The sequence below is a fragment of the Trichosurus vulpecula genome, chromosome 7 (genome assembly GCF_011100635.1).
Source record: "Trichosurus vulpecula isolate mTriVul1 chromosome 7, mTriVul1.pri, whole genome shotgun sequence".
Classification (NCBI taxonomy): Eukaryota; Metazoa; Chordata; class Mammalia; order Diprotodontia; family Phalangeridae; genus Trichosurus; species Trichosurus vulpecula.
Genome location: NC_050579.1, coordinates 256653647 through 256667555, shown reverse-complemented (window position 1 = coordinate 256667555; position 13909 = coordinate 256653647). Strand labels below are relative to the sequence as shown.

The following is a 13909-nucleotide window of genomic DNA, read 5'->3' as shown; positions in this document are numbered from 1 at the left end:
TAACCTCAAACACTTACTAGATGTATGTCCCTGGGCAAGTCTCTTAACTACTTTCTGCTTCTGCTTCCACTATAACATAAGGATAATAATGGAACCTACTTCCTAAGGTTGTTGTGTTGATCAAACAAAATATTTTTATCTCATATCAATTTATAAAGAGTGATGATTCCAGGACCACAATGAGGTTGTGAGACTGAGTGACAGAAAATATGATAATGTCCTTTATACTAATAGGGAAGTTATGAAAAGGGAAGCATAATTAGCTCCATTTTGGGCATATTGAATTTGAGATGCTCATGTGACAAAAATAAAAGGAAAATGGCTGTTTCTATAATGTTTTCTATCAAGCTATAGAGCTCATCTTGAACACTTTTCTATAAGAATAATCTGCTGGAAGCTCAGGGTTTGAAAAAAATGACCGAAGATGATAATTGTCTATCCAAATAGATCTATCTTTAGGTTCAAGGTAGACCATCTGTATCCTATATTGATGAGAATCTCTCCTGTTAGCAAAAATACTTTTCTGTTCATGTTAGGACAATCTATAGCATATCTCTTTCCTTCATTCATAGATGATCTATCATTTATATGAAAAGGACGGAATATAAAATCCTTTGTTGTTTTGGTTGTTTTTAATCTTCCCTAGGTGAGATGACATGAAGCAAACAATGTGGTTGGAAAATCAAACTTTTGGGACTGATTTCATCCTGTTGGGGCTCTTTAGCCAAAGCAAATACCCTACTCTCTTCTACTCACTGATATTCATTGTTTTCATAGTAGCTCTGACTGAGAATGCCACTTTGGTTCTTTTGATTCAAAGTGATCCTCACCTCCACACTCCCATGTACTTCTTCATCAGTCAGCTTTCCCTCATGGACATGATGTATATCTCTGTCACTGTGCCCAAGATGCTGTTGGATCAGGTGACTGGGATTCATAATATCTCAGCCCCAAGCTGTGGAATCCAGATGTTTCTCTATCTAACACTTGTGGGAGCCGAGTTCTTCCTTTTGGCAGCCATGTCCTATGACAGGTATATGGCCATTTGTCACCCTCTCCGCTACCCCATCCTCATGAACCATAGAGTTTGCATACTCCTTGCAATCGTCTGTTGGCTCTTGGGCTCCATTGATGGTTTCATGCTCACTCCTATCACCATGAACTTCCCCTTTTGTAAATCCCGAGAAATCCAGCACTTCTTCTGTGAGGTCCCTGCCTTGTTGAAACTGTCCTGCTCAGACACATCACTCTATGAGACTGTCATGTACCTGTGCTGTGTCCTTATGCTCCTCATCCCTGTCATAGTTATTTTAAGCTCTTACTCCCTTATTCTCCTCACCATCTGTAGGATGAATTCGGCTACTGGTCATAGGAAAGCATTTGCCACATGTTCCTCCCACATAACTGTTGTTTTTCTCTTTTATGGAGCTGCTGTCTATACCTATATGCTCCCTGCTTCTTATCATACTGCTGGAAAGGATATGATGGTGTCTGTCTTCTACACTATCCTAACACCTGTTATTAACCCTCTCATCTACAGTGTCCGGAATAAAGACATCACAGCAGCTTTGAAGAAAATGGTGTGGTCAAAGCAAGCTTTAGCTAATTTTCATAAGTAGAATATGGTCTCTAAATTGTTAAAAACACTCCATATTCTCTTATTTATTACTGGTTCATTTCATTCAGGTTATCTTGTGGGAAATAGGCATCTCTCTACCTCCTCTCTCCTTCCAAATTAATTTCCTTTCCTTGTCTTTTTGAAACCTTTTGGATTAATATTTTCCTGATTTAGTATAAAAATCCTTGACGTTGAAGTCAGAATATAAGGATTTGGCTTCTCTACCCACAATTTGTTAACTAGGTTCCCTTGAACAAATGACTGAAAAATCTCTGAGACTTGTCTTACTTTTTTGTCCAGTGTTGTGTTAATGAAATAGTCATTAAATGCCTAAAAGGTGAATGGGATGATCATGGATTTCTCAAAAACTGGTTTTACTCAACTCCCCTCAGAGTGTGCAATCTTCAGGACCCTCTCTGATGTCTCAAGGTAGGGTATAATCTGTGGGTATGATGCTAGTTAGCAGCGATGCCACTTGCTGCTTATTGCAGCTTGCCAGGGCTTCTGAAATACTCTCTCTGGGTCTGGTTTGATTTTTAAGTTTTTTTTTTCCTTAGTAAATTAAGCATTTGGTTTAAGTGTAGTGTATTATAACTCTTTCTACTTACATGTTGATATAATCACTTTATTCTCTTATACTGATTATTTGCTAATCACTTGTAACCTCTTAGTTGGTTTGTTAAAGCAATAAATAAATGAAAGAATCTGTAACCATTTAGGCTTTATGCCCTCCTCCAATCTAAGATAATAGCAATTTATTTTGTAATCATTCTCAAGGTAAGTCTAGCATTTGAAATGGGCAGTTTGTATAGTCTGACATACAATAGTAATTTGAGGCTGCATAGTGTAGTTCTCCTGTGGATATAATAGTCACTCACCCTGTAAGTGCACTGTTGAATACATGTCAAAGCTGAGCTTCTCAAAAGGCCAGTCATGAATTTATTCATGAACTCAGTAATAGTGCATCCCAAATCTTCAGACCCAGAATGAAGGAGAGTTTTTGCTGTCAGAGACATGGCCTTCCTCTAAATAAGAGCATTTCCCTTCAGAATGAACCATACTGATGATGTATTGCTACAAAGAAAATTCTCACAGAACATCATGGCTGCCTGGCTTCTGCAGTTGAGTATCTTATGAGAAATCAATGCACATTAAAGACTAGGAGAGACACTAGAGGCAGCTGCCTTCTCTGTTATCCTAAGATGTAGTCTGTTGTTTTATGCTGTTTTGATACATTTCATTTGAATAAAAGAGTTACCTGTTTGACTCTGCTTTTATTTTTAGCCTCTGAAAATTTTCTTTTGAACCTTTAGCAATTGACGATGATTATGCGAGTGAAAAACAGCTTGAGTTTGGCAATGGGTGTCCCTTCCTTGATTATTACACAGATTATTTTAATAAGGTTTGCTGTTGTTCATTTTTTCAGCCGTGCTAGTAGATCTCGGGCCAATGTTATTAGACATCTATCATTCTTAAAGGGAAGAAAACCTATTAATTCTCTATTTAAACCATCAATTAGGAATGTTTGCAGAACTGGGACTTTAATTATATCCTTTCAGGCATCACAGATAATAGGACTGCTTATATTTGAGCAGTCTTATCAAGGTGGATACCCTGGCTCCCTGAAGTTCCTGGTAGGACAGAATGATTGTCTTAAACTTAATTTAGGAAAATTTCATATCAGACACATGCAGATTCTCTTAGTGACCAGGTTAGGCAACCTTAGGGCATTAAAAATATTCTGTGCAAAGGCCGATATGGATACTTTGAATGCCTAGGTTGGGTGCTGCCAGACCCTGGCAGAAAACAATCTAATATTTACTTAAATAAAACAACCCTGAGGACAAGTAGCAATGATAAATACCAAATGCATAATATTAGATTAGGGAACTAAAAGTGAATTATATTTGACAGTGGCATGATTTATTTAGTTTATAAGGGAATGTGTGAAATACAACTTACAATTAAAAAAATCAGGCTCCTCACTCTGGGGATAGAGAGGAAGTGGAAATATGGATAGTAGGGGTAGGAGGTGAAGGGGAGTTTGGTTAGAGAAACCACAAGCTTAAGCAATAGCCTATCTTCCCATATACTAACTTGCAGAGAAAAATTGTAATATTTGCCATGGATCCAAAAAGGTTAGCTAGTTATTTATTGTATTAAGGCAGCTTGGTGGCATAGTGGGTAGAGTGCTAGGATTGGATTCAGGAAGACTTAAGTTAAACTTTGACCTCAGACACTTACAAGCTGTGTGGCTCTGAGAAAGTCACTTCTTTCTGTTTGCCTTAGTTTCCTTATCTGTAAAATGATCTGGAGAAGGAAATGGCAAACCACTCCAGTATCTTTGCCAAGAAAACTGCAAATGGGGTTATGAAGAGTCAATCACAACTGGAATGAGTGAACAACAACAACACAAACTATTGTATGGATACAATGATCCAAGACTTATGATGAAAAATGTTATCAATCCCCAGAGAAAAAACTGGTGGTGTCTGAATACAGATTGAAGCATACTTTTTTATTGTGTTTATTTTTCTTGAGTTTTTGTCTATGTTTTATTTCACAACACGACTTATGGATATGTTTTGCATGACTACACATGTATAGCCTATATTGAATTGCTTGCCTTCTCCATGGCTGTGGAAGTTTGCGGGGGGGGGGGGGGCATGGTATCCAGAGGGAGGGAGGGAGGAAGGGAGAGAATTTGGAACTCAAACTTTTTATGTCTTTTTTAATTAATTAATTTTTAGTTTTCAACATTCACTTTCACAAGATTTTGAGTTTCAGATTTTTTCCTGCATCTCTCCCCTCCCCCACCCAAGATGATGTGCTTTCTGATTACCCCTTCCCCCACTCTGCCCTCCCTTCTGTCATCCCCACCCCCTTCTCTTATTCCCTTCCCATACTATTTTCCTGTAGGGCAATATAGATTTCTATACCCCATTGCCTATATATCTTATTTCCAGTTGCATGCAAAAACAGTTCTTAATGTTCACCTTTAAAACTTTGAGCTCCAAATTCTCTCCTTTCCTCCATCCCCACCCACCCACATTTAGAAGGCAAGCAATTTGATATAGGTTATGTATGAGTAGTCTTGCTATACACTTCCATAATAGTCATGTTGTGAAAGATTAACTACATTTCCTCCATCTTAGTCCGCCTTCCATTTATTCTATTCTCTTTTTTCACACTCTCTCTCCTCAAAAGTGTTTGCTTCTGATTGCCCCCTCCCTCAATCTGCCATCGCTTCCTCTCTTATCCTCTTCCCCCCTACTTTCTGTAAAGCCAATTGGTAAGTGGAAGATCTTTCCCACCCTTTGAATAGGCTTCAAGTGGGGCCAACAAAAGGAAGTCTAATTAGAGACAGGCCCACACCCTTTCACAAACTAGATGTGAGGCCCCAAGCTAGTTAGTGAACTAGTTTGCTAGTTTGTGAGAGGAATCAAGCTCTCAGGGCCCTATGGAGAATTGCTAAGACCAGAGCCAATGGTATATGTGCTGACTTGTCAATCAAGTGATGAGTAGGACTTTATAAAAAGAGAGCCCCAAACTGGGAGCAGCAGAGAGAGGAGTGACAGGATTCAGAAGCAGAGAGCCCACATTGAGAGAGTACAGAGAGAAGGGTGTTGAACAAGAGAGAGTTGCAGAGATCAAGGAACTTGAAGTCAGCAGAGCTGCAGGAGAGAGTGCAGAGCTGAGAGTTAGCATTCATGAGTGATCATTTATAGGAAGGCCCTAGCAGTGAGGGGAAGTTCCAAGTACAGCTTGGCTCCTTCCTATAATATTTTGTTTCAATTTCTTTCTTAATAAATGAGGTGGGCAAACTGGTTTTGGAATATTATTGTTACTATAACAAATTGGGGGCATTGGTCCTTGGATCTGATCCTCCAGAGTCAAAATAAATGTTGTACTTCCTCTGCCTTCTACCTAGAGAATTCCTTATACTTTTTGATTCCAAACCAATCAGGCATGCCCATGGCACTTTCAAGGTCATGAATTTTGCTTTACTACTATACTTTCCTCTAGGGTAAAATACATTTCCATACCCCGTTGAGTGTGTATGTTATTCTCTCCTTTAGCCAATAACAATAAGAGTAAGTTTCACTCATTCCCTCTCAAATCCAGATTTGAAAACCAGTCTCATGATTTCATTAGTTTATGGCAGAGGTTCACCAAATTATTTGGCCTATCACTCCATTTTCAAAAAAAAACCATTCAGTACTGCCCTGTAAATCTATTTTCTTTAACCCTTTAACACTTTTTGAAATTTGCAACATTTCAAAAGAATCTAAAATATTTTCTTAAAAGATGAATCTTAAATTTTAATAATTTATTGCAAATTTGTGGGGTTTTTTTTGCATTGAAATTTTAATGATTCAATATTGCATCATGTAGCCTCATAGTATCATATTGGAAACAAGTTATTATACCCACATATTCCTGCTGATACATGCTCGACTTTCCAGCACTGGGTGACATGCTCACCTGCCAACAATTGCTTGTTAAGACCTATTATTGGACTTGACCATTGATTGGTTATACTTATTTTGTGTGTTTTATTTAGAAAATAATTTAATCACTACTTCTTTAACTCCATTACAGGACAGATGAAACTATATGAACAGTTTTTCAAAATTTTCCTCTTTTCTCTTCTTTCCTTAGTTTTTCACTGTCTCTTTATTTTTATTCAATGACTCCTAATTGCACCTAGATCATCTCAGAGGCTGGTATCACTCCCTTTGGGAACCGATGGTTCCCAAAGACAGAGACAGAGCCAAGATGGCAGGAAAAAAAGAAAGCTACTTGCCTGAGCTCTCCTCAGAACCCCTCCAAATACCATTAAATAATGCCATAAAACAATTGCTGGAGCATCAGAACCCAAAAAAAAGACAGAGTGAAACAATTTTCCAGTCAAAGACAACATAGAGAATTGGCAGAAAAGGTCTGTTTCACCTAAGTGAGAATGGAGTACAGTACAGCACAAGTGGTTCTAGGACATACCCAGCCCCAGTAAACCAGGAGTAGGTTTTGGGAGCCACTGAATCAGCAGCTGCAGCAGCTGTTTCAGGAGCTCTCAGCTCACAGATGATAAGGAGTTCAGTTGAACATCAGAAGGAGAGTGTAGGGGTCTGTTTGCTGGCACTGGGCAAAGGATTCTGTTGTTTTGCCCATAGTCAGATATGAGTTGCAGTCCTGGCTGGCAGTCACAGGGCAAGGGGGGCCACTAGCATGCCAGGTCTTGCACCACAGTGGAGCAGGGACCCTCGTCACAGTTCCAGGGCAGAAAAGAGTGCTTGTGGTAGCTCATAAACCAGAGCACAGTACATGAGAGTAGTAAAGACACGTCTTCTTAGATCATAATACCTTTAAAAACTGACAGGTCCCCAGAAGTATCTCCGAAAACAGCTGCACAAAAAAAACCCTGAAACTTGGGACTGTGCTCCATCCACCCTGGAGGCAGTCTTACTTTAACAATGAGTTAAGCATCAAGAAATAGACTGGAAAAATAAACAAATAACAGAAAAAAATATTCTGACCATAGAAAGTGACTATGGTGACAAGGAAGATCAAAACATACACTCAGAAGATAATATAGTCAAAGCTCCTACATCCAAAGCCTTCAAGAAAAACATGAATTAGTCTCAGACCATGTAAGGGGTCAAAAAGGATTTTGAAAATAAAGAGAAGTAGGGAGAAAAATTGTAAAGAGAAATAAGAGTGATGAAAGAAAGACATGAAAAAGAGTCAACAACTTGATTAAGGAGATACGAAAAAATATGGAAAAATAACACCTTAAAAAACAATCTAGGCCAAATGGTAAAAGAGGTCCAAAAAGCCAAGGAGGAGAAGAATGTCTTAAAATGTCTTAAGAATATCTTTCGAAAAGGAGAATAGGGGACTTCCGGGGGCAGAGCCAAGATGGCGGCTGGAAAGCAGTGAGCTACTCGCCGAGTCCCTCCAAAAACCTGTAAAAAATGGCTCTGAACCAATTCTAGAACTGCAGAACCCACAAAACAGCAGAGGGAAGCAGGGCTCCAGCCCAGGACAGCCTGAATGGTCTCTGGGTGAGGTCTATCCCACACAGAGCTTGGAGCTGGGAGCTGGGAGCAGAGCAGAGCAGAGTCCAGCATAAGCTGCTCAGACCAACCAGACCAGGAGCCAGGTGGAGCGGGCCCTAGCGCGCTGAATCAGTGAGCTGTGGCAGTTACCAGACTTCTCAACGCACAAACACCAAAGACAGTGGAGAAGGTTAGTGGGAAAAGTTGCGGGAGTGGAAGGAGTTCACGGTTCAGCCACCGCCCCAGGGAGGCGGAGATGGGGCAGCTACAGCTGCTGTTGCTTCCAGCCCCAGGCCTACCTGGTGGGAGGAATTAAGTGGTGGATCACAGCAGGAGTGCACAGCCTCCTGAAGATCTAAGCCCAGTCCGGGTTGGGGGTTCTTGGGGAAGGAGGAGTGCTGCTGTGGCAGAACTGGCCCATCCCCCCCAAACATGGAACATAGAACTCGTTAGTCTACAAGCAGTCATACCCCACTGAAAAACTCAAGGGTCAAGTTAGTTGGTTGGGAATATGGCCAGGCAGCGAAAGTGCACCCAGATTCAGTCTCAGACTTTGGATTCTTTCTTTGGTGACAAAGAAGACCAAAACATACAGCCAGAAGAAGTCAACAAAGTGCAAGAGCCTACACCAAAAGCCTCCAAGAAAAACATGAACTGGTCCCAGGCCATGGAAGAGCTCAAAAAGGATTTGGAAAAGCAAGTTAGAGAAGTAGAGGAAAAATTGGGAAGAGAAATGAGAAGGATGTGAGAAAACCATGAAAAACAAGTCAATGACTTGCTAAAGGAGACCCAAAAAAATACTGAAAAATACACTGAGGAAAACAACACCTTAAAAAATAGACTAACTCAAATTGCAAAAGAGCTCCAAAAAGCCAATGAGGAGAAGAATGCCTTGAAAGGCACAATTAGCCAAATGGAAAAGGAGGTCAAAAGACCACTGAAGAAAATACTACCTTAAAAATTAGATTGGAGCAAGTGGAAGCTAGTGACTTTATGAGAAATCAAGATATTATAAAACAGAACCAAAGGAATGTAAAAATGGAAGACAATGTGAACTATCTCATTGGAAAAACCACTGACCTGGAAAATAGATACAGGAGAGATAATTTAAAAAATATTGGACTACCTGAAAGCCATGATCAAAAAAAGAGCCTAGATATCATCTTTCAAGAAATTATCAAGGAGAACTGCCCTGATATTCTAGAGCCACAGGACAAAATAGAAATTGAAAGAATCTATCGATCGCCTCCTCAAATAGATCCCAAAAAGAAATCTCCTAGGAATATTGTTGCCAAATTCCAGAGCTCCCAGATCAAGGAGAAAATACTGTAAGCAGCCAGAAAAGAGACAATTTGAGTATTGTAGAAACATAATCAGAATAACCCAAGATCTGGCAGCTTCTACATCAAGAGATCCAAGGGCTTGGAATACGATATTCCAGAGGTCAATGGAGCTAGGATTAAAACCAAGAATCACCTACCCAGCAAAACTGAGTATCATGCTCCAAGGCAAAATATGGATTTTCAAGAAAATTGAGGACTTCCAAGCTTTCTCAGTGAAAAGACCAGAGCTGAATAGAAAATTTGACTTTCAAACACAAGAATCAAGAGAAGCATGAAAAGGTAATCAAGAAAGAGAAATCATAAGGGACTTACTAAAGTTGAACTGTTTTGTTTACATTCCTACATAGAAAGATGATGTGTATGATTCATGAGACCTCAATATCATAGTAGCTGAAAGGAATATGCATATATATGTTATTTATATATATATATATATATATATATATATATATAAGTGAATGTGCATATATGTATGTATGTATGTATGTGTGTATATATATATGTATATATATATATATATATATATATATATATATATATATATATATATATATATACAGAGAGAGAGAGAGAGAGAGAGCAGACACAGGGTGAGTTGAAGATGAAGGGAAGATATCTAAAAGAAATAAAATGAAATTAAGGGATGAGAGAGGAATATATTGAGAGAGGGAGATAGGGAGAGATAGAATGGGGTGGATTATCTCACATAAAGGGGGCAAAAGGAAGCAGTTCTGTGGGAGGAGGGGAGAGGGCAGGTGAGGGGGGAATGAGTGAATCTTGCTGTCGTCAAATTTGGCCTGAGGAGGGAATACCGTACATATTCAATTGGGTATCTTACCCCACAGGAAAGAAGAGGGAAGAAGATAAAAAAGGGGAGGATGATGGAGGGGAGGGCAGATGGAGGTGGAGGTAATCAAAAACAAACACTTTGGAAAGGGGACAGGGTCAAGGGAGAAAATTCAATAAAGGGGGATGGGTTGGGAAGGAGCAAAATATAGTCAGTCTTTCACAACATGAGTATTGTGCAAGGGTTATACATAATGATACACATGTGGCCTATGTTGAATTGCTTGACTTCTTAGGGAGGGTGGGTGGGAAGGGAAGAGGGGAGAGAATTTGGAACTCAAAGTTTTAAAAACAGATGTTCAAAAACAGAAAAAAAAAGTTTTTGCATGCAACTAGAAAATAAGATACACAGGCAATGGGGAGTAGAAATTTATCTTGCCCTACAAGAAAGTAAGGGAAAAGGGGATGGGAGGGGAGTGGGGTGACAGAAGGGAGGGCTGACTGGGGAACAGGGCAACCACAATATACATCATCTTGGAGTGGGAGGAGGAGGGTAGAAATGGGAAGAAAATTTGTAATTCAAACTCTTGTGAAAATCAATGCTGAAAACTAAATATGTTAAATAAATAAATTTTTAAAAAAAGAAAGAAAAGGAGAATAGGCCAAATGGAAAAAGAGGCAAAAAATTCACTGAAGAAAAACCCTCCTTTAAAAGTAGAATTTGCAAATGGGAAAGGGGGTATAAAATCTCACTGAAGAAAACAATTCCTTAAAAATTAGAATGGAGCAGATGGGGGCTAATGGCTTTATGAGAAGTCAAGAAACAATAAAACAAATCCAAAATAATGAAAAAGTAGAAGACAAAGTGAAATATCACATTGGAAAAACAACTGACCTGAAAATAGATCCAGGAGAGATAATTTAAAAATTATTATACTACCTGAAAGCCACGCTTTTTTAAAAAAGAGCCCAGACATCATCTTTCAAGAAAATTGTCCTAGTATTCTAGAGCCAGAGGATAAAATAGAAATTGAAAAATCCATCAATCACCTCCTGAAAGATATCCCAAAATGAAAACTCCCAGGAACATCATAGCCTAATTCCAGACCTCTCAGCAAGGGGAAAATATTGCAGGCAGCTAGTAAGAAACAAGTCAAGTATCATGGGGCCACAGTTAGGATAATGCCAGATTTAGCAGCTTCTACATTAAAGGGCTGGAGGGCTTGGAATGTGATATTCCAGAGAGTAAAGAAGCTAGGGTTACAACCTAGAATCACCTATCCAGCAGAACTGAATATAAAGGATTGGGGAAGGGGGGCATGGACATTCAATGAAATAGAGGACTTTTAAGCATTTTTGATGAAAAGACCAGAGCTGAACAGAAAATTTAACTTTCAAATACAGGACTGAATAGAAGTATAAAAAGGCAAACAGGAAAGAGAAATCATAAGGAATTCAATAAGGTTAAACTATTTACTTTCACACAAGGGAAGATGAAACCTGTAACTCACAAGAACTTTCTCATTATTGGGGCAGTTAAGAGTATGTCTACACAGAGGGCACAAGTGTGAGTTGAATATGAAGGAATGATATCTAAAAAAATAGAATTAATGCATGAGAGAGGAATGCAGTGGGATAAAAGAAAGGGCAAAGAAAGAATAGGGCAAATTATCTGACATAAAAGAGGGAAGAAAAAGATTTTATAGTGGATGGGAAGATGGGCAGGTGACAGGGAAGGAGGAAACCTTACTCTCATCAGAATTGGTTCAAAGAGGGAATGACATACACACTCAACTGGGGATAGAAATCTATCTGACCCTACATGAAAGTAAGAGGGGAAAGGGATAAGATAAGGGGGAAGGGTGATAGAAGGGAGGGCAGACTGGGGGAGGCAGTAGTCAAAAGCAAAACACTTGAGGAGGGCCGTGGTGAAAGGAAAAAGAGAATAGAATAAACAGAGGGGAAAATAGGATGGAGGGAAATACAGTTAGCAATAGAAATGGTTAAAAAACTTTTGAAGCAATTTGCTCTGATAAAAACCCCATTTCTCAAATACATAGAGAACTTACTTAAACTTATATAAATAAGACCCTTTCCCCAATTGATAAATGATCAAAAGATATGAACAGTTTCCTTTAATCAAGTAATTGATTACTGAAGTCAAGAAGTAATCAAAGATATCTATAGCCATCTGAAAAAAATGTTCTAACTCTCTATTGATTGGAGAAATGCAAATTAGAACAATTCTGAGCTATTACCTCATACCTATTAGATTGGCTGATGGGACAGAAAAGGAAAACGACAAATGTTGGAAGAAATGCGGGGAAAAGGAGACGTTAATGCATTGTTGGTGGAGTTGTGACCTGATTCCACCATTCTTTAGAATAATTTGGAATTATGTCCAAAGGGTTACAAAACCATGCATATACCCTTTGACCTGGAATACCACTACCAGGTCTGTATCCCCAAAGAGATAAGAAACCAAAAGTAAAAGGACCTATATGTACAAAAATATTCATAGCAGCTCTTTTCTGGGGGCAAGGAGCTGGAAATTGAGGGGCTGAACAACTTGTGGTATGTGATTGTGATTGCATGTTATTGTGCTATAAAAAATTATGAGCAAGATGCTCTCAGAAAAACTTAGAAAAACTTGCAGTAGCTGATACAAAGTTACATGTACTGTATACAATGTAACAGCAATATTGTAAGAAGATCAGCTGGGAATGGTTTAAATGACTTAGCTATTCTTAATAATACCATTACCAAAAACAACTATGAAAGACTTATGATGACAAATGCTTTCCATCCCCAGAGAAAGAGCAGATGGTGTCTGAATACAGATTGAAGTATAGTTTTTTAAACTTTATTGTTCTAGAGGGGTTTTTTTGGTCTATATTTTCTTTCACAATATGACTAGTATGGAAATTTGTTTTGGATGACTACAACCTAAATCATATTGCTTGCCTTCTCAATGAAGGCAGTGGCAAGGGTGGAAGGGAGAGAATTTGGAATTCAAAGTTTTAAAAGCAAATGTTAAAAATTGCTTTTACCCACATAAATCATTGGCATTTCTATACATTACTAACAAAGCCCAACAGCAAGTGATAGAAAGAGAAATTGCATTTAAAGTTACTGTAGACATTATAAAATATTTAAGAATCCACCTGCCAAAACAAACACAGGAACTATATGAACACAATTACAAAACACTTTTCACACAAATAAAGTCAGATCAAAATAACTGAAAAAAAACTATCACTTGCTTGTGGGTAGGCTGAGCTAATATAATAAAAATGACAATTCTACCTAAATTAATTTACCAGTGCCATACTAATCAAAGTACCATAAAATTATTTTAGAGAGCAAGGAAAAATAATAACAAAATTCATCCAGAAGAACAAAAGGTCCAGAATATCAAGGGAATTAATGAAAAGAAATGCTAGGGAAGACTGCCTAGCCATAACATATCAAACTGTACTATGAAGAAACAGTCATCAAAACTACCTGGTACTGGCTAGGAAACAGAGTGGTGGATCAGTGGAATAGGTAAGGTACACGAGATGCAAAAGTCAATGACTATAGCAATCTACTCTTCGAAAAACCCAAATAATCCAGCTACTGGGCTAAGAATTCACTATTCCACAAAAACTGCTAGGAAAATTGGAAAATGGTATAGCGGAAAATGGACATAGACCAATATTTATACCATAGACCAAAATTAAGTCAAAACAGCTCATGATTTTGAAATAAAAGCTGATACTATAAGCAATTTGGAAGAGCATGGAATAGTTTACCTCTCAGATCTACAGGAGAGGGAAAAATTCATGCAGCAAGAGACAGAAAGCATTACAAAATGCAAAATGGATAATCTGTATTACGTTAAACCAAGAAGTTTTTGTGTAAACAAATCGAATGCAACAAAGATTAGGAGAAAGAAATAAATTGGGAGAAAGTCTTTACAACCAGTGTCTCTGATAAAAGACTCATATCTAAAATGCACAGGAAACTGAGGAAATTTATAGGAATAAAAGCCATTCCCCAATTGAGAAATGGTCAAAGGATAAGAACAGGAAGTTTTCAGAGGAAGAAATTAAAGATATCTA

General features: G+C 38.4%; 1 protein-coding gene across 1 annotated transcript; it reads left to right on the top strand.

Moving 5' to 3' along the window:
* The first annotated feature begins 656 nt into the window (after positions 1-656).
* On the top strand, positions 657-1619 carry LOC118857911 (olfactory receptor 2T29-like). Its single transcript, XM_036768378.1, has one exon. It carries the CDS (start codon positions 657-659, stop codon positions 1617-1619), a length of 963 nt encoding a protein of 320 aa, XP_036624273.1.
* The last annotated feature ends 12290 nt before the right edge of the window (positions 1620-13909 follow it).

Coding starts and splice junctions, on each gene's coding strand:
- LOC118857911 (XM_036768378.1), top strand. CDS start 657: ATGAAGCAAACAATGTGGTTGGAAAATCAAACTTTTGGGACTGATTTC.